At 46.1% G+C, this 24,185-nt stretch overlaps 1 protein-coding gene across 2 annotated transcripts in view; it reads right to left on the bottom strand.

The window, feature by feature from the left end:
* Positions 1-6,849: 6,849 nt before the first annotated feature.
* The window catches only part of LOC121579240 (protein Jade-1), a 219,097-nt gene continuing 201,761 nt past the window's right edge, over positions 6,850-24,185 (bottom strand). For both annotated transcript variants that reach the window (XM_041893648.2, XM_045224331.1), the window contains one exon: positions 6,850-13,219. In XM_041893648.2, the coding sequence (XP_041749582.2) occupies positions 12,276-13,219 (944 nt within the window). In that variant the 3' untranslated portion in view covers positions 6,850-12,275. The remainder of the gene's footprint in view (positions 13,220-24,185) is intronic.

Genomic DNA, 24,185 nt, shown 5'->3' with positions numbered 1-24,185 from the left:
ACCCCTCAAGTGGGAGGCTGCTCTCTCTCAGTCTCACCTGTACCCAGGGAGGATGATCTCTGGCCTGGGAATGGATCAGTTGTTGGGCAATGTTGTCCACTTCCATAACCAACTGAGACTGGCTCGGCATGTTTGAAGACTGGGGTGATGAGATTCAGCTGTTGATGGTTGAATGATGCTGAAGAGTTTGATATGAAGATAAACCAGAAGACATAACTTAATTGGAGCCAAGAACACAGTGGCCTCCATCACTATTAAATGGAAGAAGTTTGGAACCACCAAGACTCTTCCTAGAGCTGGCTGCCCGGCCAAACTGAGCATTCGGGGGAGAAGGGCCTTGGTCAGGGACATGACCAAGAACCCGATGGTCACTCTGACAGAGCTCTGGAGTTCCTCTGTGGAGATGGAAGAACCTTTTAGAAGGACAACCATCTCTGCAGCACTCCACCAATCAGGCCTTTATGGTAGAGTGGCCGGAAGGAAGCCACTCCTCAGTAAAAGGCACATAACAGCCCGCTTGGAGTTTGCCAAAAGGCACCTAAAGACTCTCAAACCATGAGAAACAAGATTCTCTGGTCTGATGAAACCAAGATTGAACTCTTTGGCCTGAATGCCAAGCGTCACATCTGGAGGAAACCTGGCACCATCCCTACGGTGATGCATGGTGGTGGCAGCATCATGCTGTGGGGATGTTTTTCAGCGGCAGGGACTGGGAGACTAGTCAGGATTGAGGCAAATATGAACAGAGCAAAGTACAGAGAGATCCTTGATGAAAACCTGCTCAGGACCTCAGACTGGGGTGAAGGTTCACCTTCCAACACGACAACGACCCTAAGCACACAGCCAAGACAACGCAGGAGTGGCTTCGGGACAAGTCTCAATGTCCTTGAGTGGCCCAGCCAGAGCCCGGACTTGAACCTGATCTAACATCTCTGGAGAGACCTGAAAATAGCTGTGCAGCAATGCTCCCCATCCAACTTGACAGAGCTTGAGAGGATCTGCAGAGAAGAATGGGAGAAATTCCCCAAATACAGGTGTGCCAAGCTTGTAGCGTCATACCCAAGAAGACTCAAGGCTGTAATTGCTGCCAAAGGTGCTTCAACAAAGTACTGAGTAAAGGATCTGAATACTTATGTAAATGTGATATATTTATTATTTTTTTTAATAAATTAGCAATAATTTATAAAAACCTGTTTTTGCTTTGTCATTATGGGGTATTGTGTGTAGAGTGATGAGGGGGGGAAAAAACTATTTAATCCATTTTAGAATAAGGCTGTAACGTAACAAAATGTGGAAAAAGTCAAGGGGTCTGAATACTTTCTGAAGGCACTGTATGTAAATGTAGAACGTGTCAGTGTGTAGCCTACCTACAACTTGATTTGTGTTATACGTTTAACTAAGGATGACCTCACCAGTGAGATGCTGACCATTCACAGTGCAAGACATGCTTTGATGTCTGGGTAGATAATGTAAATATGCATGACCTCATGCGTCTCTGTACTGTACTCCCAGTCTGGGTTCAGTCTGTTGTTATTACAGTAGCTGATTGATCTGGTGATTGATTGATGGGTGAGAGAACATGTATTTCTGGCATGTGGCTCTTATTCTCAGCTCAAGAAAGGAGACCAGACACACAAACACTGCACAGGTGACTGGAATGTTTGAGGAAGTGTTCCATAAAGTGTCTAATCGTGTGAAAGAGTATAATGTATGGATATTTAATGATAGGTCTGTGGTTATTGAAGCTCAGCATGATCTATTTTGAGCATTTTATTTCTATTTTATGGAAAATAAATTTGTTTCAGTGTGCCATTATCAAAGTTATTTGACTTGACTTGAGCTTATCTGTTGAGGCAAAAGTTGAGACAAAAAGCTGATGGACTTGAATAATTGATATTCATAACTATAAACCCAATCTTTGTTTGAAGAGGCCTTTCCCACAGGGCAAAAACTGGTTGACTCAATGTTGTTTCCACGTCATTTCAACGAAAAAATGCAATGTGATGACATTGAATCAGTGTGGAAAACAGATTAAATTTGCAAACAGTCATCAACATAAGGGAATTGTGTATTTTTTTCACACAACTTTTAACCTAAATCCAATGACATCGTTAAATTTTTTGTTGAATTCACATTAGTTGACAACTCAACCAAATTTAAATCAAAACTATACGTTGAAATGACATCTGTGCTCAGTGGGTTGTGAGTTTGGACATACGTCTTTTGATTGGAAAGGCCACTGCAATTTACTGTATTTCAGTAAAAGCAGGCAGTTAAAAGGGTCAACACTACATTATAGGGCCAACACCACTAAGAATTTGAGGCTGGACCAAGTCTTTTCAAAACACATAAGACCTGTCTTCTTGCCTAGCAATTAAACATTATGACAGAATCAAGTTCAGACTTTTACAACTTTCCATTAGGTGAAACGCAGATAAAACACGCACACTGGCCCTGCACCGATCTGCATATAAAAACAACAGTGGACCATGTGGCTGGGATCCTATCCCCCACTTCCTAGGATTAGTGAGTGTCGGTACACCTTGGGCTGAAGTATGTGCTGAAGCCAGGCCCATTTGTAAACTGTGAGCCGTTGCCAGAGAGACAATACTTCACTCACTATGGCAGGTTGCTGCCCGTTTCCGGGGGCGACACTGATTTTGCACCAAGGTCACCAAAAAAGACATACAATGTTTACAGACTGGACAGACTTGGAGCAGCACTGGATCTGACTGTGGCACATCCACATCAATGAGATCACTGGCTCTGTTTGGTTTTAGTGAAGAGATAGAGAGAAACAGGGAGAAAGAGAGGGAGGGAGGGGAAAGGAGGAGGGGAGGGTTAGAGCCTCTCCTGATTAATGATGCAGTAGTAAATGAAGTCTTTTGTTGTTCACGACAAAAAACTAACTAGAAGTACAAACTGGGAAGAATTTAAGCCACTGCACAGGCATGCATGGACTGCCCCTCCTGTAGTGAAAGCCTATCGTCTGCCTCGCTGAAGAATCACTTCCTTGTTACCATGGGAAGAGGCTAGGTGGCTGTTGGCGGCATCACACTGGTAAACATCTCTGAAAGGGTGAGCAAAAAAGAGAGAAGGGAACTGCAAAAGCAACACTCTATTTTTAATCTCTGGGAGAAAGGGGGATAGGCCAGAGAGTGCTGGGTGTCCTTGAGTGATGGCACTCGGAACAATGCTGCCTGGATCTTTTTCACGCACGCACGGACATACACAATCCCAGAGGACACAGTTCCTAAATATACAAACTTAAACAGTGGAGACAGTGCTAGTGGAGGGGGACTCGCAGCTCTGTCAGCCCAGACACTTCAAAAGAGCCAAGAAAAAGGAGAAAGCCCCGGGCTATGACAGAGGATAATGCAACCGGCTGAAATACCCTCCCCTGATTATATAGCAGAGAAGAAGACCCACTGTAACTCATTATTAACCTACTATTCTACAGCTTAATAAACACTTAGACTGAAGACTACAGGTCCCAGCCATCTTTGAAAGTGCTAGTTTGGGGTTGACAATAGATCCAGTGTCAGGTTTGGGACTGTCAATAGAGCTTATCTCAAAAGTAGGACAGTATTGTAGCTAGTTGTCCTCAGTGGTGTACTGTAACTGTAGCCTAGTACTATGCGAGGAAGCCATTGATTTTGAAGTCATGTAATATGGCCACAAGAGGTCACTAGAGGTGGGTAATTGAGTGTTTCACCGTCAACACCTCCCTTCCGGCTTACACTGTTCTGCCAGAGAGGATCCGCAGTCTTCTCCTCCAAAAGGGTTTTCCAAGTCCTGTCATGGTAGCAGCCACCATTTACACCACCATTTATGTTACAAAGGGATGCCTGGCCATAGCATTGGCATAGAAAGGCATATTAATGGCAGCAAACGCCACTCCGAAGTTACTTTCTTCCACCTACCCTGCAGGAGACAAAATGATGGCTACTCCCTCGTGTGGCAGGATGTCCCAACTGCAATCTGTTTCTGTTTAGGAATGAATGTTTCACAAGAGGAAGAAGAGGACATGGGGGATTATTCACCAACAAACATATTACAGTCACACAATCACATCACATTTACCAACTGTTTGTTCAAACTGACCGACCGACTGACTGACATAAGAGGTATCAATGAGTCTATCTTACCAGCAGTGAGGCTATCAAAGAATTATACTAAACAAAAATATAAACACAACATGCAACAATTTCAAAGATTTTACTGAGTTACAGTTCATATAAGGAAATCAGTCAATTGAAATAATAAATTAGGTCCTAATCTATGGATTTCACATGACTGGGAATACAGATATGCATCTGTTGGTCACAGATACCTTAAAAAAAAAAGTTAGGGGCATGGATCAGAAACCCATTCAGTATCTGGTGTGACCACCATTTGCCTCATGCAGTGTGACATCTCCTTCGCATAGAGTTGATCAGGCTGTTGATTGCGCCCTGTGGAATGTTGTCCCACTCCTCTTCAATGGCTGTGCGAAGTTGCTGGATATTGTCGTACATGTCAATCCAGAGCATCCCAAACATGCTCAATGGGTGACATGTCTGGTGAGTATGCAGGCCATGGAAGAACTGGGACATTTTCAGCTTCCAGGAATTGTGTACAGATCCTTGCGACATTATCATGCTGAAACATGAGGTGATGGTGGTGGCTGAATGGCATTACAATGGGCCTCAGGATTTCGTCACGGTATCTCTGTGCATTCAAATTGCCATCGATAAAATGCAATTATGTGTTCGTTGTCCGTAGCTTATGCCTGCCTGCCCATACCATAACCCCACCGCCACCATGGGGCACTCTGTTCACAAAGTTGACATCAGCAAACCGCTCGCCCACACGACGCCATTCACCTGGCCTGTGGTTGTGAGGCAGGTTGGACGTACTGCCAAATTCTCTAAAACGACATTGGAGGCGGCTTATGGTAGAGAAATGAACATTAAATTCTGTCAACAGCTCTGGTGGACATCCCTGCAGTCAGCATGCCAATTGCACGCTCCCTCAAAACTTGAGACATCTGTGGCATTGTGTTGTGACAAAACTGCACATTTTAGAGTGCCCTTTTATTGTCCCCAGCACAAGGTGCACCTGTGTAATGGTAATGCTGTTTAATCAGCTTCTTGATATGCCACACCTTTCAGGTGGATGGATTATCTTGGCAAAGGAGAAACGCTCACTAAGAGGGATGTAAACAAATTAGTGCACACAATTTTAGGGAAAGTAAGGTTTTTGTGCATATGGAAAATTCCTGGGATCTTTTATTTCAGCTCATGAAACATGGGTCCAACACTTGAAATGTTGTGTTTCTATTTTTGTTCAGTGTATGTAATAAGGATAAATGGATATAAATTAACGAAGGCCTAATGTGTGCAGCAGTCAAGACACAGTACCACTACTTTTTGAATCAACCAACTCTTAGTTTGGTCGTTTCAATTCACAGAAATTATTATTTCTCTAAAGGATTATTTCTCTGTACAGTATGTCTGTACAGTCCAACACACAGGTAATTTAACAGAAGCTCTTATCCAGAGCGACTTACAATCAGTGCATTAAACTAAGGTAGAGACGACAACCACATATCACAGTCATTGCAAGTAAAACCTTCCTCAAAAAGCAGCTGCTCTACTCCCACTAGTTTCCCACATGTAGGATAGAGCGGTAGCACTCTCCTTCTGCCATGCTGGGTATTTACTAGGGGTAGTGCCCTGCCTGGACCCAGGTCAAGAACAACAATAACAAACTAGCTTTCATTTCCAGTGGCTTGGTGTGTAGGATACTTTAAACAAGCCCTCCACAAAGTCAACGCCTGTTTCTTTAAGAACAGTAGGATACTCTAATTCATCGCAGAGCACACAGACAGACATGCTCTTAACATTTAGCCTTTATGGATGGGAACAGGCGATTTCAGATAATTTAAGAATGATTTGTTCAAACTAGCCTTTGTGTGCATCCCAAATGGCACCATATTCCCTAATATAGTGCACAGGCCCATAGGGATCTGGTCAAAAGTAGTGCACTATAACAGGAATACGGTGCCATTTGGGACACAACCATTGTGTTATGTTTCAACCCAAAGTTGCTCTGCTTGCTGGATGTCCTGGTAGTGTTGTAGGAACATGGCAGAAGTCCATGAACATTTTGTTATAAAGATCTCTGCTTCATGGATTCGTCACGGAAAGGCATGTTTTGGTTTTGATGCTTATTTGGAAATGTCAACTGTTGATATAGGGGCATGGTATAGTTAGCTACAGTATGTGCTATCAAGCACTGGAAATAACTAGCTGTATGAGGATACTATTGTAAAGTTCACCTGAAGATAAATGTATTAATACCTACTAATTCATCACCTTAAGCTATTCTTACACATGCAGCTATGATGTCAACATTCACTAGGCCTACAACTTGGGATGTTTCGTAAGTTATGGGGCACTCGATCTCACAACCTACATGTAAAATACAAGTGATAGAAACAGTCTCTGACAACAAACCAGGGAGTATCTAGTCTAGTTACCTCTGAGTCCGTGTAGAGGCCCAGATTGATTCAGAGTTGCACTGTGTTGAATCAATCAACCTTGAAAGCTCTTTAAAGGGGCATTCTGGGATTGATACATCAATTTTTGGACTTTTAAATTAATGATATATAGCCATTGATTCTTGAAGCATGTAACTTATAAATGCCTCATGAGCTTAGTTCAACTGTTATACCCTATCCCTCAACTGTTTACCAAAAAGTGTTGGGGTGTCTGCTTTGTTGTTATTTGAAATCACAGATTGCCCCTTTAAAAAGAAGAGATGAGCTCTTGGGATGGTGAACTGAACAAAAAGACGAGCGAGAGCATGGGTACACAGAAAGCTTTATTGACTACACTGGTCAACCACTCAAGAGTGCCGGGGGACAGGTGGGGTCATAGTGTACGCAGCCATCGTTAAGGCAACACAAACAGCATGCAGATACAGTCACATGGAACATCATATTGCTTTATAACGTTTTGCTTAACATTGAAAGTGTACAAAAAGGAAAAAATAGGTTTTTGCACTAATGAAAAATACAGGTTTTGTTTTTCCTCCTACAAAGAAGATTCTAATACAAGAAAATAAATATTGCAAAAAAAAGCCCAAAAATAATTTAAAATAGCTCTTCTTTTTAATATATGTTCAATATTTATCTTTGCTATTAACAAATGGCACAACATTCTTTGAAACAAAGAATACAGAAGGATAAACTCCTGCAACATTCATATTATCGTATTGTAGAACTGATGCAGATCGAGCCGAAATGGGTGAGGAATTGAATTGTACACGGCAGCAGAGATTTCAGCGCCTTTTAAGGACAAATAACAAAGGCAGGTGGAGGAGGGAGGAGTAACCATGTCAGAGTCTGCTTTGAAAAGAGAGATCACTGACTCCTATCAAAATGATGGATGTGACCAGTAGGAGATACAGGACAGGCATTTAGAGAGGCTGAGTTTGCATCCCAAATGTCACCCTATTCCCTAGTGTAATACTATTGACCAGAGCCGTAAGGGCCCTGGTCAAAAGTAGTGCACTTTATAGAGAATAGGGTGCCATTTGGGATGCAGCCTGAATTTGGAGGCAGCAAATTGATGCCAGATCAGTTACACAAACAAAACCTGCCAAAAATCTGAGCTTTGCTCGGTTGCAGAGACACTAACGGTAAATTGGCCCAACCTTAGGAGGAGCAGCTGTGGTTCTGGATATTAAACCTTATCTCCTGGAAATGGACTCATAAGTGCATTAATAAAGGTCAGGGAACGAACATCGCAAACAAAATCAACATGGTAACAACTGTTTGAACTGTGGAATTTGAACAGGAAACCGAAATAAACGTTCCTGTGCACTCTGTCACACATTTGAAATGTTATTGGATTTTAAAAAGTAAAAGGTTTGAGCCTTCTGGAGGGGAACGATTGGTTTTAATGAGAGCAACACATTCTGTGACCCTGCTGGTCAGAAATAGCTTGTGTGCATCCCAAATGGCATCCTATTTTCTTGATAGTGCACTACTTTTGACCAGGGTACCATTTGAGACCCAACCACTGTGCTGCCAGAGAGCAGTGGTTAGTTCCCTGTGAGTGTTCTCCACGGAGGAAGTGAGAGAACAAAAGGTCTCTCCCAGGCTTCAGCTGCACGCTGATCAGCACACTGAAGGGCCAGCCATTTTAACTATCAGCACACTGAAGGGCCAGCCATTTTAACTATCAGCCCACTGGGGAGCCGGCCATTTAAACTATCAGCCCACCGGGGAGCCGGCCTGGCCATTTGAACTATCAGCATACTGAAGGGCCAGCCATTTGAACTATCAGCACACTGAAGGGCCAGCCATTTGAACTATCAGCACACTGAAGGGCCAGCCATTTGAACTATCAGCACACTGAAGGGCCAGCCATTTTAACTATTAGCACACTGAAGGGCCAGCCATTTAAACTATCAGCCCACTGGGGAGCCGGCCTGGCCATTTGAACTATCAGCCCACTGGGGAGCCGACCATTTAAACTATCAGCCCACTGGGGAGCCGGCCTGACCATTTAAACTGTAATTAGCACTTCCCCCTTTTGTGTTATCAAATCATTTTCTCTCTGGTTCTATAAAACAAAAGCAGAGAACGCAAATAAAAGTAGCTCCAGTGAAAACAGAAGTGTTTGCACTGAGTTTGTGGCCTTACAGAAGAAGGGAGAGAGACGGGTGTTGTTCAGATTCCCTGCCAGTTTGAGTTCACTGTGTGGACAGGGCGCAAACACTAAGAGGAAAGAACAAACTGTGTTCTCTCGCTCTCTCTCTCTGAGCAGCAGTGACAAACGCTCTCTCCACTACACATGCACGTCATTATTTGACCTTAAAGCTTGTTCCTTTGATCCTGCTGTGCTTCAAAACAATGAAGAAGTGGAGGCGGGCCGGCGGAACACTGAAGCAGGGGAGGGGAGTGAGACAGAGCGCTGGTCTGTGGGGTGGGTGTTGGATGGGAACCATACTTCACTGTGTGGAAGCAGTCAGTCGACGGTTGGGGAACTAAAGCGCCAGTAAGGAAGCTATTGGTCTGATTATGAGTCAGCGTTCTAGCTAAATGAGCCGCGGCAGAAGCGTTACAAAAACAGCTTGCGAAGGCTTTTAACAAGGAAACAAAAAGGTCTCTAGTACAGTATTATACATTATTGTTGGTGCATACAAAAACCAGATAGGTAAACGGCAGTCAAACTACTACAGCCTTGAACCAGTTCCCTATGGGAGGAAGCAGCTAACACAGAAGAGGAGATCCTTTTCAATGACGTCTTCGTTGTTGTGTTCTGTTTGTGTGCTGATGGCCTTTTCACGCTACAAACGACAACAGCAGCAGCAGTTCCTAGGTGGTACGGAGACAGCACTAGGACATTCATCCACAGCTACACCAAAGCAGCTTTTCTCAACCCTATTCCAGGGGACCCACCGCCCGAATGTACGTTTTGTTCCAGCCCAGCGCCAACACACCCTAAATTCAACTGATCATCAATTTGATTCGCTGAATCAGGTGTGTTAGGGTGGGCTGGAATAAAACATGCAACCCTGTGGGTCCTCAGGAATGGGGCAAAGAAACTCTGCTTGAGGAGGATAATAGCAATACCATCCATACATACATACTCTGTAGGATAATATATCCATCCAGGATATAATACCATCTATCCATCCATCTATACTCTGTATGAAAAGTGCAGTCACCTGCTGCCTGCTGGACTAAAAGGCCTCACCACCTCACTAAAACGCCAGCTTACTGTTTCTAAGAGGAAGCGGAGGCTGAGGACGTAGATGCCCCACTCCAATAATAACAACCTGTTTCTACTACGTTAGGGGCCGTACATGAAGCGCTCCGTCTAAAACACTGTCTAGTCTAAATTGGTGTATATATTGAATATTGAAACCAAGTTTACATTTCATCGTCTTAGCAACACGTAAACAACTAGGTGGTTGGGTGGATTCTGTGGGGCTACTATAGTGCTAACCCCATTCATCCACCCAGACGACCTATCTGCAGACAACAATAAGCATGGTTGTTGTTATTGTATATGTTGTAATCGTAGAATATGAATGAATAGAATCTTCTACTCATTCTATTTCTATGGTTGTAATGGTCTGTCTCCAAGGGTTACGGTGGATGGAAAGGAAGTGGCCAAAGGAAGTAACCAGACTGGCTACAGACAGACAGACAGAGCCAACTGACCAATACGCTGTTTTAAGGGGTTTCATCCTGAATATGTGTGTCCCATCTGGGACCGGACAACAAACATAAAAATCTAGTCATCTCCTACATTCCAACCCTGTTATAACAGCACTGGGGGTGTCAGTGGGCTCTGAACCATCAGCCACCTACACGGTTCAGCAGCATTCAACCCTTCCCCAGGTTGGGGGCGGGGGGGAACTGGGACACTCCATCCAGAGTAGGTCAGTGGCACAGCGGGCCAGTAAGTAACACCCTTAAGGGAGCAGGGAATGGGAGGGTTCAAGGTGGAATAGTGGTGGTGGGTGTTAAAACCCAGTCACACCATGCCAGCGCAGGCCTGAGCAATGCGGAGCTCCCAAATGAATCGACTAGAACAGCGCTGCTGGCATTAGGTAGAGTTCCGTCTTCATGTCCTTTAGCGGATCCCATCATGACACCGGAGACTGAGGTCGTGTCCCAAATGGTACCATATGCACTATATAGGGAATAGGGTGCCATTTGGGACGCATCCTGAGTGAGTGCATGCTGCCCAGTCTGTTTTACACTGTTCTTTGGCATCATCAACTCAGGAGACAGCCAGGTGGGTAGTATTAGTAGCAGTAGTAGTGTACTGATTGAGACAGGAGAAAAGCTCTCAGTATAGTAGTAGTCAGGTCAAACAGTGAAGCTTTGCCAAAGGAACTTTTTCTATACATACTTATATGTATAAAATATTTACGGTTTAACTTTGATTTCAATACATTTTCAACCCTTCTTATGTCTTCTTCGATTTTTTTAAACCCTGAGAAAATACCATGGACCGCTTTAAGTATAAAATTCAACTCTCTGAGACGAAAAAACAAGAGTTAAAACAAATGTACAAAGAACTAAAAAAATAAGTCCGAATCCAGGAGTCTGTACTGTAGCTGATTATACCATTCGTCTGACGGGAGCAACAATGACTCCAGAAGTTGCTTTGTTGGGGCAGCACTTTGCACAAATATGGTAGAATTGTGTATCTGTGTGGCTTTGCGTGTGGTTGGGTTGATTAATGACAAAAGCTGTATTTACATCCTTTTTTTAGGCACTACAATTAAGGTAATCTGTTTCGGTACGCTTGATTACCAATACAACAGGTTTTCCTTTTTTGATTGTAACAAATCAGATTATAGAAGTGATTGATTGATTGATAAACTCATTTTGGGGGAGCGACAGAAGGCACACGATTAGTAAAATATTGTTTCTCCAATGATTCAAACGGAAGAGGAGGCAGTGTCAGTGAAGAGCTGACGTAATTCTCAAACAATATGTTACAACAATGGCTGAATGCAGAGGGAGTAGCTTTGAGAATGTAATCATGTGTGTGTTTGTGTAATGTGTGTATCTGTGCGAGTGTTTATGCACAATGTTTGTATTACAGTTCCTGTTAGCTATTTGTGCTTTTAAAGGCTAATATTTGTGTGATATTTTCTGTACATTTCTCAGACTGAAGGGTTAGCCCATTAGCTGTGTTCTGGGTCTGATTCTAAACTGAAAGGCTTTTTAAACATCCTATCCCAGGGATCTCATCAAGGGATTCATCTTAGGTCAAGAGAAAATAAGTGATTCACCTGAACTAGATTATAATGCCCACAAAGTATTCACCCCAACTCTTGTGGTTAGTTACCACTGACCACACGCTGCTAGAAAGGATTGATGACATGGTTTACCACCATGATATACTTCAACATCTAAACCAAACAAAACCTAAATGTAATGTAGTCCAAATCCATTTCCTCCTTGTCTTCTTACATCATCATACAGCCTTTGTTACTTTAACTACTAACATCTAGGGTCTCATTGTTTAACTATGCAGCAGCTACATTAAAATCCCCAGAACAGAGCAGATAGACTGATTTATGACTAGTGATGTACAGAGATTTGGTTCATTAAAGCGATCTAGAAAGAAAATAACTGCATGTTTAATATCAAGAGCACAGAAGCTGTGGCAGCGGGAGCTTGGATGGAGCTCCAGTCAGTCTGAGAAAACAGTGTGTGTTCTGGTCGATGGTGTGTGTGTGTGCGTCTGTTTTTTCTACAAAGCCAGCACGCTCCTCCTCAGCAGGTCCTCGCTCCCAGAATGCAACTGAGCCAGACGAAGCTTGCGGCCGCTGGAGCGCGTGTCCGAGTCGCTCTGCTCGGCGTCAGAGAAGTAGCCGTCTGTCTCGGGGTCCAGCAGCGACGATGATGACGTCTCCTTCACTGGGTGGGAGACGGGGTGAGGGTCCCTCTCTCTCTCCCTTTCCAGGGGGCGCTCCACAGCTTCCTGCAACCCTCCACCCCCACCCTTCCCCCGGGACTTTCCCTGCCGGTGCAGGCGGAGGCGCAGGGCCGTGCGGGGTCCGGGACCCCCCCCTAACCCTCCCTCAGGCACTGTCCCAGGACTACTGCATGGGGGGCAACAGGAGGCCAGGGGGGCAGACGCTACCCCAGTACCCGTGAGGCTGTCCCAGCAGCCACGCTCCTCTGAGATGTGACAGGAGTACATTTTGGAGGTGGGCGGCTGCAGTGGCGGGTCCAGTGGGGCCTCAGTGCTCCTGGTCTGGGGGTGGTGGTGGTGGAGGGCCTTGCTGCCCCGGGACCTCTCCCCTCTACGAGCCCCGTGGCCTGGTCTCTCCTCTGCCAGAAGAGCCCCCTTGGCTGTGGAGGCGGCGGTGGCTGCAGCAGCAGGGGGGGTTTCGGTGGTTGCTGCGGCGGTGTTGGTGGTGGAGTGGTGGCCCCGGGTTCGGGGCTTGCCCCGTATCTTGCGGCCCAGCTGAGGGGTCTTCCAGGTGGACTTCATGGAGTGGTCCATCATAAGGCTGAGCAGGCTCTCCTCTCCCTGCAGCAGCTGGTCAGACAGCAGGCTGGCTGTCTTGTCACGGTGCTGCCCGGCGTCCAGGGCCCACTGGCTCAGCATGTCGTCAGCCGTGATCTGCACTGACTGGGCAAGCCAGCTGTCAAACAGGGAGTTGTCCAGAGGGAAGGTCTTGGGGAAACCTGGGGGAGAGACAGACAGACGAAAGGTGAGAGAGACCATAGAAACCACACTACAGAGCAGGGGTGTCAAACTCACTTCCTGGAGGGCAGTGTGTCTGCTGGTTTTGTTATTTCCTTTAAATTCATGTCCAATTAAGACATAGACAACCAGGTGAGGGGAGTTGCTAATTAATAATTTACCTTAATTGCTCAATTAAGTAGAAGGGAGGAGCGAGAAACAGACACACGGCCCTCCAGGAAGTGAGTTTGACACCTTTGCTATAGAGATTCACAGTGCTTTGGTTGATCTGTCTATGACCATGATTCTAATGATAATGACTGTGGGAGGTTAGTAATATCAAATGTTCCATCCAAAATATAAAGCCTTCTGGGAGGAAGTCTGGAACAACCCTGGAACCCATAGGAAGAGGAAGTCTGCAAGAACCATGGAACCCATAGGAAGACGAAGTCTGGAAGAACCATGGAACCCATAGGAAGAGGAAGTCTGGAAGAACCATGGAACCCATAGGAAGAGGAAGTCTGGAAGAACCATGGAACCCATAGGAAGAGGAAGTCTGGAAGAACCATGGAACCCATAGGAAGAGGAAGTCTGGAAGAACCATGGAACCCATAGGAAGAGGAAGTCTGGAAGAACCCTGGAACCCATAGGAAGAGGAAGTCTGGAAGAACCATGGAACCCATAGGAAGAGGAAGTCTGGAAGAACCATGGAACCCATAGGAAGAGGAAGTCTGGAACAACCCTGGAACCCATAGGAAGAGGAAGTATGGAACAACCCTGGAACCCATAGGAAGAGGAAGTCTGGAACAACCCTGGAACCCATAGGAAGAGGAAGTCTGGAACAACCCTGGAACCCATAGGAAGAGGAAGTATGGAAGAACCATGGAACCCATAGGAAGAGGAAGTCTGGAAGAACCATGGAACCCATAGGAAGAGGAAGTCTGGAAGAACCATGGAACCCATAGGAAGAGGAAGTCTGGAAGAACCATGGAACCCATAGGAAGAGGAAGTCTGGAAGAACCATGGAACCCATAGGAAGAGGAAGTGTAGGACTGACTGAGTACAGTACGGGGGATTTGACCACACTTTCTTTCACTGAATCACTTTCTTTCACTGAATTTAAAATAATTTAACAGACAGTGTGTGTGTCTCAAATGGCACCCTATTCCCCAGATAGTGCACTACATTTAACCAGAGCCCTAAGTAGTGCAGTACATAAGGAATAGGGTGCCATTTGGTACTCATCCTATCAACCCACTTCCTGTGTGAGTCTAAACAATGCATTAGCCCTGTTCTGGGTCTGTCAGTCTGTCTGTACTTTGTCACCACCACCAGGGTGTCAAACGCAGCTTTTGGAGATGATGCATGCTGCGTGTGTATATAAGATATGCATGGCTCCTTGTCTGTCATTATGGCCCAGTGTTAGCTGCCAGAGCCTCTCTGCAGCCCGGCAACTCCAGTTCTCACAGGGCCAGACAATAGAGGGATAGAAAACCAGAGGTGGGAGCAAGTCACTATTATTCGAGTCACAAGCATGTCTCAAGTCACAAGGTCGGAGTTCAAGTCGAGTCCCAAGGAGAACGGGTCGAGTCTCGAGTGAAGTCTAAGTCATGCATTCTAAGAGCAAGTTAAGTTGAGTCACAAGTCTCAAGTCAAGTAAAAAAAAATTATAGACATGCAATGACTTGTTCAACTACAAATCAGTCTATTTATTGAAGCTACCAGACAGCCATTTTCATTATTTTGTCTACAACATATTTTGATTATGTAATTGTAAAATAGGGACTTGTAGCAGTCGTAAGGGCATGAAATCAGCAAAAGGCAAGGCAGGTTGACATGCTCAGAGAGTCTTGGTGATCCAATGGTGAAAGCACCATATCATACAAAATATACAACTAGATTTACGAAATATACAGTGGGGAAAAAAAGTATTTAGTCAGCCACCAATTGTGCAAGTTCTCCCACTTAAAAAGATGAGAGAGGCCTGTAATTTCATCATAGGTACACGTCAACTATGACAGACAAATTGAGAAAAAAAAATCCAGAAAATCACATTGTAGGATTTTTAATGAATTTATTTGCAAATTATGGTGGAAAATAAGCATTTGGTCACCTACAAACAAGCAAGATTTCTGGCTCTCACAGACCTGTAACTTCTTCTTTAAGAGGCTCCTCTATCCTCCACTCGTTACCTGTATTAATGACACCTGTTTGAACTTGTTATCAGTATAAAAGACACCTGTCCACAACCTCAAACAGTCACACTCCAAACTCCACTATGGCCAAGACCAAAGAGCTGTCAAAGGACACCAGAAACAAAATTGTAGACCTGCACCAGGCTGGGAAGACTGAATCTGCAATAGGTAAGCAGCTTGGTTTGAAGAAATCAACTGTTGGAGCAATTATTAGGAAATGGAAGAAATACAAGACCACTGATAATCTCCCTCGATCTGGGGCTCCACGCAAGATCTCACCCCGTGGGGTCAAAATGATCACAAGAACGGTGAGCAAAAATCCCAGAACCACACGGGGGGACCTAGTGAATGACCTGCAGAGAGCTGGGACCAAAGTAACAAAGCCTACCATCAGTAACACACTACGCCGCCAGGGACTCAAATCCTGCAGTGCCAGACGTGTCCCCCTGCTTAAGCCAGTACATGTCCAGGCCCGTCTGAAGTTTGCTAGAGTGCATTTGGATGATCCAGAAGAGGATTGGGAGAATGTCATATGGTCAGATGAAACCAAAATAGAACTTTTTGGTAAAAACTCAACTCAGTCGTGTTTGGAGGACAAAGAATGCTGAGTTGCATCCAAAGAACACCATACCTACTGTGAAGCATGGGGGTGGAAACATCATGCTTTGGGGCTGTTTTTCTGCAAAGGGACCAGGACGACTGATCCGTGTAAAGGGAAAGAATGAATGGGGCCATGTATCGTGAGATTTTGAGTGAAAACCTGAAACGTGGCTGGGTCTTTCAGCATGACAATGATCCCAAACACACCGCCCGGGCAACGAAGGAGTGGCTTCGTAAGAAGCATTTCAAGGTCCTGGAGTGGCCTAGCCAGTCTCCAGATCTCAACCCCATAGAAAATCTTTGGAGGGAGTTGAAAGTCCGTGTTGCCCAGCGACAGCCCCAAAACATCACTGCTCTAGAGGAGATCTGCATGGAGGAATGGGCCAAAATACCAGCAACAGTGTGTGAAAACCTTGTGAAGACTTACAGAAAACGTTTGACCTGTGTCATTGCCAACAAAGGGTATATAACAAAGTATTGAGAAACTTTTGTTATTGATTCATTAAAAATCCTACAATGTGATTTTCAGGAATTTTTTTTCTCATTTTGTCTGTCATAGTTGACGTGTACCTATGATGAAAATTACAGTCCTCTCTCATCTTTTTAAGTGGGAGAACTTGCACAATTGGTGGCTGACTAAATACTTTTTCCCCCCACTGTACACGAGCAATAGCCCAAAAGAAAGAGCCTCTGTATCAGGCTTAACCTGTTCTATCTGAACGGACACAGGTAGAGGGCAAGACTGCACAGCCTCCCCTTGAGAAACCAAATCGAATCTGTCTAACAGGAGCTCAAATAGGCAGCTTACATAAAGGCCGCGCTCCCCTGCTCAGACATTGCATGCATCAACCAATGGTTGCGTGCCACGTCATCGACTGACAGATTGTGTGATGTCACGAGAGGCTGTGTCCTGGAGGGACGTTACATCCCCCTGAGGTGGCTGCAAACCCAGACAGCTATGGCTCCATCTGCTGGTATGGTCGGGAACTCCACCCCTCTATGGCCAATCTTCCCACGCAGCTGAAACAAATGAGGAGCTGATGAGCTGAAGGTTTGGGAAGGGAAGAGACACAGTCTCCAACCTGGGCTCTCTGGAGGACAAGAGTGCTGCACGTCCACTTCCATGAGGAATATAAGGATTTGGAGATACTTACCTTTGGGGAAATACTCACCTTTGGATATATGCACCTGTGGAAATACGTGTGGGACATTTGGAAGGACGTTTTGCTGGGTTGGCCACTAGCTGCAACGTGGAATACAGTAAGACTGGGGAAAAGTTATTTGAGCGAGGGAGAGTTATGATTTTGGATGTGGAAGAGACATCCCTGAACTGTTAACCCTTAAAGAGCCACCAGAGAACAGAATTGTGTTATACTTTCGTTAGTTTCCCAAGACCTATAATAAAATCCTTGTTTTGTTTGAACCTTGTCTCCTTGCACTACTTGAGCAATCCCGCTGAAAGCTGTGTAGCCTCTCGTGACGTCACAGATGGTGGAGAAAACGGGCACGCTCAAGCGTTAATAGTGCATGTCAGAGGAGGATACCGAAGGTTTGATCACCCAGTTTTCCAAGTTGGCCGTAGGCTCCCCGCCGACTGAAATGGAGGACATATTGAAAGCCCTTGTTGCTGGCCAGCAAGCCCAGATGCAAGCAAACGTGGCTCTCTTGGAGGAGCAAAAGAAAGCCAACCTTCTGAAGGCAGAGGAATTGCAGTTGCAGAGACAGAGGGTTGTCCAAAATACCCGCCCAATAAAGGCAAGTGACTTTATATCTAAGATGGGAGCTACCGATGACATTGAGGCATACCTGCATGCATTTGAGGCCACGGCCACTAGGGAAGCCTGGCCCAAGCAACAGTGGGTTGGTCTGTTAGCCCCCCTTTCTAACCGGGGAATCGCTGAATGCTGTCCGGGACCTGGGCCCTGACCAGGTTACTGACTATGATGCCCTGAAGTCTGAGATCCTCAGCAGATATGGACTCACAAAGTTTGGTATGGCCCAGCGCTTTCACAGCTGGACCTTCCAACCAGACCAACCTCCTCGGGCGCAGATGCATGAACTTGTCCGAATCGCAAGGAAATGGCTGGATCCGCAGAGGAATACAGCAGCGGCGGTGGTGGAGGCCGTTGTGGTGGATCGTTACCTCACGCGCCCTGCCTTATGAGGCAAAACGGTTCATCAGTCAACAGGCCTTGACCACAGCTGATCTGACCGTGGAAGCTGTGGAAAAGTACCAGGCCACAGCGGAGATGCTGAATGCTTCCCGAAAAGACCCCAGGAGTGCGGCCCCACCACAAATGGGAAGAACCCGTCCAAAGGACCCCAAGGTCTCGAACCCAGCCACGTCAGGACTTATCCCGGCTCCAGGGGGAGCCAGAAACCCGGCGGGTCCAAGAAGAGTACACCAGGAGGGGGAAACTCGACAGTGTTACCGGTGTGGGGAGATGGGACATATCTCCTGGCAGTGTGGGAAACCAGCCGATGAACCTATGCCCACTGCGGAGTCCTCCAGCTCAGCACCCACACACCGTTTGCCTCGCTCTTGGGAGTCGTAGATGGCGGCCCAGATCGACCCCCCACCTGCCCGGTAACTGTGAATCACCATGATGTGGAGGCCTTACTGGATTCTGGTAGCCGGGCCACCCTGGTGCGTAAGGATTTGGTGGGCCCAACGTGTCTGACCCCCGGGAAAGTCCTCCCAGTTTCCTGTGTCCATGGGGACACCAGAGAATACCCCATTACTGAACTTACAATGACCAGCACACGGGGAACCATACACACGACGGCGGGGGTGGTTGATTCCCTCCCCGTCCCTGTCCTAATTGGGCCGAGACTGCCCAGCCTTTTACCCACTCTGGAGAGAGTCTCAGGAGAGGATAACCCGAGTACCTCGGAAACGGAGAGGCAAGACTCATCCTGGGAAGGCTCCGGTGCAATCCTCCGAGTTACTCACTCCCGCCCGGGCTCTGATAGGGATGGCAGGTGCCCAGACCGACACAGAGACGGAGCTACAGAATCTGGACAAAGAACTGTCTGGTCTGAAGGGGACCGCTGAGAGGTATCGTTTGTTAAAGCAACAGTTAGACATGAAGACAGAAGAGTTAGATATCCTCCAGGCTAAACTCCAACAGAGCTCCTTCCCTAAGCAACCGGAGGAGCTGGGAGAGGCTGCGCAGGACCATCGAGGAGTGTGAGGAGACCCTGCGCAGTAGTAAGGAGGTCCAGAAGAAGGCAGAGGAGAAGTACAAGGTGTTGGAGAACAAGATGAAGAATGCGGAGGCAGAGAGAGAGAAGGAACTGAAAGCTGCTCAACAGAAGCTAAACTCTGCTAAAACCAAGGCTGATGCGTTCAGTAAGAAACTCAAGGAGAGACAACAGGAGGCTGAGTCCCTGGTCCTAGAGTTGGAGGAGTTGAAGAGAGAGCAGTCTGGCAAGCACCACGGCAATGCAGACGCCCTCTCCCGGCGTGATGCCTTCTTCGCTGCCTTTACCCGACGAGGGACGTCGGTCCCGAGGAGGGGGATGTGTGATGTCACGAGAGGCTGTGTCCTGGAGGGACGTTACATCCCCCTGAGGTGGCTGCAAACCCAGACAGCTATGGCTCCATCTGCTGGTATGGTCGGGAACTCCACCCCTCTATGGCCAATCTTCCCACGCAGCTGAAACAAATGAGGAGCTGATGAGCTGAAGGTTTGGGAAGGGAAGAGACACAGTCTCCAACCTGGGCTCTCTGGAGGACAAGAGTGCTGCACGTCCACTTCCATGAGGAATATAAGGATTTGGAGATACTTACCTTTGGGGAAATACTCACCTTTGGATATATGCACCTGTGGAAATACGTGTGGGACATTTGGAAGGACGTTTTGCTGGGTTGGCCACTAGCTGCAACGTGGAATACAGTAAGACTGGGGAAAAGTTATTTGAGCGAGGGAGAGTTATGATTTTGGATGTGGAAGAGACATCCCTGAACTGTTAACCCTTAAAGAGCCACCAGAGAACAGAATTGTGTTATACTTTCGTTAGTTTCCCAAGACCTATAATAAAATCCTTGTTTTGTTTGAACCTTGTCTCCTTGCACTACTTGAGCAATCCCGCTGAAAGCTGTGTAGCCTCTCGTGACGTCACAATTGCTATAACATTTGATGTGATTAGCTGATACTAATGCTGCGTTCAAAACAACTAGAAACTGGGAACTCGGAAATCTCTGACTTCCAACTTCAGTGCGTTCAAGACAACTTGGAACTCTAGAAACAAATGAGCTCCGACTGGGAAAAATAGTTTTGAACGGTCATCCAACTCGGAATTACAAGTCGAAAACACTGCCATCTTTCTAGAGCTCAAAATTTGACTCAAAATTCCGACTTGAAGATCACTAATGTCATAATTTGACCTTGCATTTTAAGGAGGGAAATAAGTATTTGACCCCCTCTCAATTAGAAAGATGTCTGGCTCCCAGGTGTCTTTTATACAGGTAACGAGCTGAGATTAGGAGCACACTCTTAAAGGGAGTGCTCCTAATCTCAGCTTGTTACCTGTATAAAAGACACCTGTACACAGAAGCAATCAATCAGATTCCAAACTCTCCACCATGGCCAAGACCAAAGAGCTCTCCAAAGATGTCAGGGACAAGATTGTAGACCTACACAAGGCTGGAATGGGCTACAAGACCATCGCCAAGCAGCTTGGTGAGAAGGTGACAACAGTTGGTGCGATTATTCGCAAATGGAAGAAACACAAAAGAACTGTCAATCTCCCTCGGCCTGGGGCTCCATGCAAGATCTCATCTCGTGGAGTTGCAATGATCATGAGAACGGTGAGGAATCAGCCCAGAACTACATGGGAGGACCTTGTCAATGATCTCAAGGCAGCTGGGACTATAGTCACCAAGAAAACAATTGGTAACACACTACGCCGTGAAGGACTGAAATCCTGCAGGGCGCGCAAGGTCCCCCTGCTCAAGAAAGCACATATACAGGCCCGTCTGAAGTTTGCCAATGAACATCTGAATTATTCAGAGGAGAACTGGGTGAAAGTGTTGTGGTCAGATGAGACCAAAATGGAGCTCTTTGGCATCAACTCAACTCGCCGTGTTTGGAGGAGGAGGAATGCTGCCTATGACCCCAAGAACACCATCCCCACCGTCAAACATGGAGGTGGAAACATTATGCTTTGGGGGTGTTTTTCTGCTAAGGGGACAGGACAACTTCACTGCATCAAAGCGACGATGGACGGGACCATGTACCATCAAATCTTGGGTGAGAACCTCCTTCCCTCAGCCAGGGTATTGAAAATGGGTCGTGGATGGGTATTCCAGCATGACAATGACCCAAAACACATGGCCAAGGCAACAAAGGAGTGGCTCAAGAAGAAGCACATTAAGGTCCTGGAGTGGCCTAGCCAGTCTCCAGACCTTAATCCCATAGAAAATCTGTGGAGGGAGCTGAAGGTTCGAGTTGCCAAACGTCAGCCTCGAAACCTTAATGACTTGGAGAATATCTGCAAAGAGGAGTGGGACAAAATCCCTCCTGAGATGTGTGCAAACCTGGTGGCCAACTACAAGAAACGTCTGACCCCTGATTGCCAACAAGGGTTTTGCCACCAAGTACTAAGTCATGTTTTGTAGAGGAGTCAAATACTTATTTCCTTAATTAAAATGCAAATCAATTTAAGACATTTTTGACATGCATTTTTCTGGATTTATTTGTTGTTATTCTGTCGCTCACTGTTCAAATAAACCTACCATTAAAATTACAGACTGATCATGTCTTTGTCAGTGGGCAAACGTACAACATCAGCAGGGGATCAAATACTTTTTTCCCTCACTGTAGGTGTTCCTTTTGTCCAGGTGGGAAAGGGCAGTGTGGAGTGCGATTGAGATTGTGTCATCTGTGGATCTGTTGGGGCGGTATGCGAATTGGAGTGGGTCTAGGGTTTCCGGGATGATGGTGTTGATGTGAGCCATGACCAGCCTTTCAAAGCACTTCATGGCTACCGACATGAGTGCTACGGGGCGGTAGTCATTTAGGCAGGTTACCTTCGCTTTCTTGGGCACAGGGACTATGGTGTTCTGCTTGAAACATGTAGGCATTACAGACTCCGTCAGGGAGAGGTTAAAAATGTTGACCTGTTTAAAGGTCTTGCTCACATCGGCTACGGAGAGCGTGATCACACAGTCGTCTGGAAAAGCTGGTGCTCTCATGCATGCTTCAGTGTTGCTTGCCTCAAAGCGAGCATAAAAGGCATTTAGCTCGTCTGGTAGGCTAGCGTCACTGGGCAGCTCGCGGCTGGGTTTCCCTTTGTAGTCCGTAATAGTTTGCAAGCCCTGCCACATCCGACGAGCGTCAGAGCCGGTGTAGTAGAATGCAATCTTAGTCCTGTATTGACGCTTTGCCTGTTTGATGGTTCGTCTGAGGGCATAGCGGGATTTCTTATAAGCGTTCGGATTAGTGTGCCACTCCTTGAAAGCGGCAGCTCTAGCCTTTAGCTCGGTGCGGATGTTGCCTGTAATCTATGGCTTCTGGTTGGGATATGTACGTACGGTCTCTGTGGGGACGACGTCGTCGATGCACTTATTGATGAAGCCGGTGACTGAGTTGGTATACTCCTTAATGCCATTGGATGAATCCCGGAACATATTCCAGTCTGTGCTAGCAAAACAGTCCTGTAGCGTAGCATCCGCGTCACCTGACCACTTCCGTATTGAGCGAGTCACTGGTACTTCCTGCTTTAGTTTTTGCTTGTAAGCAGAAATCAGGAGGATAGAATTATGGTCAGATTTGCCAAATGGAGGGCGAGGGAGAGCTTTGTATGCGTCTCTGTGTGTGGTTTAGAGTTTTTTCCCCTCTGGTTGCACATGTGACATGCTGGTAGAAATGAGGTAAAACTGATTTAAGTTTGCCTGCATTAAAGTCCCCGGCCACTAGGGGCGCCACTTCTGGATGAGCATTTTCTTGTTTGCTTATGGCCTTATACAGCTTGTTGAGTGCGGTCTTAGTGCCAGCATCGGTTTGTGGTGGTAAATAGACAGCTACGAAAAATATAGATGAAAACTCTCTTGGTAGATAGTGTGGTCTACAGTTTATCATGAGGTACTCTACCTCAGGCGAGCAATACCTCGAGACCTCCTTAATATTACACATCGTGCACCAGCTGTTATTGACAAATAGACACACACCACCACCCCTCGCCTTATCAGACGTAGCGGTTCTGTCCTGCCGATGCATGGAAAACCCAGCCAACTGTATATTATCTGTGTCGTTGTTTAGCCACGACTTGATGAAACATAAGATATTACAGTTTTTAATGTGCCGTTGGTAGGATAGTCTCGAGCGGAGATTTTCCAGTGATTGCACGTTGGCCAATAGAACGGATGGTAGAGGCGGGTTACCCACTCGCCGACGAATTCTCACAAGGCACCCCGATCTCCACTCCCTGTATTTCCATATTTTCTTCACGTGAATGACGGGATTTGGGCCTGGTCTCGGAGAAGCAGTATATCCTTCGTGTCGGACTCATTAAAGAAAAAGTCTTCATCCAGTTCGAGGTGAGTAATCGCTGTTCTGATATCCAGAAGCTCTTTTTGGGCTACAAATTATTACTTTTTAAACACCCTCGCTAGCACAGGGTAGAGAATAATTATCTCTGGCCCTCTCCCGTGCTACCGAAAGGATTCGGAACATTTCAGCCGACTCTTTGCCCTGAACGAGTACCTGAAGAAACTTAGCAACGACAGGAATGTCTCTTTTTGTGACAACTTTGATTTGCTGTGGGAGCAACCAGCACTTTTTAAAAGACAGATTCACCCTAACCGCAGGGGTTCCTGGATTATTTCCAGCAACATCGCAAATGTATTAGAGACTGATGGACAGGGTCTCGTAGTGTTCCAGTTCTCCCTGTCAGAATAAGCAACAGAGGACTTGGAAAGCCTATAAACTCCTATAGAAATGGCACTATGGTTATTGTGAGTAACCTACTTTATGTTTCTTTAACTCTAGTGAGTTTATACAAACTGTTATCTCCAACCATTCTGATAGATTGGAGACTGTCAGAAAACGTGGTTGTAACGTTAATAATTTGGTTGTTATTGCATTGGTTACCTCGAGGCACATGCCCCAGACTCATTGAATATGGCGCTTTTAAAATGTTAGAGCAATCACAAGTAAAACCTTTCTCG

The sequence above is a fragment of the Coregonus clupeaformis genome, chromosome 13 (assembly GCF_020615455.1).
Source record: "Coregonus clupeaformis isolate EN_2021a chromosome 13, ASM2061545v1, whole genome shotgun sequence".
Taxonomy (NCBI): Eukaryota; Metazoa; Chordata; class Actinopteri; order Salmoniformes; family Salmonidae; genus Coregonus; species Coregonus clupeaformis.
This window is presented reverse-complemented; position numbering and strand designations above follow the sequence as displayed.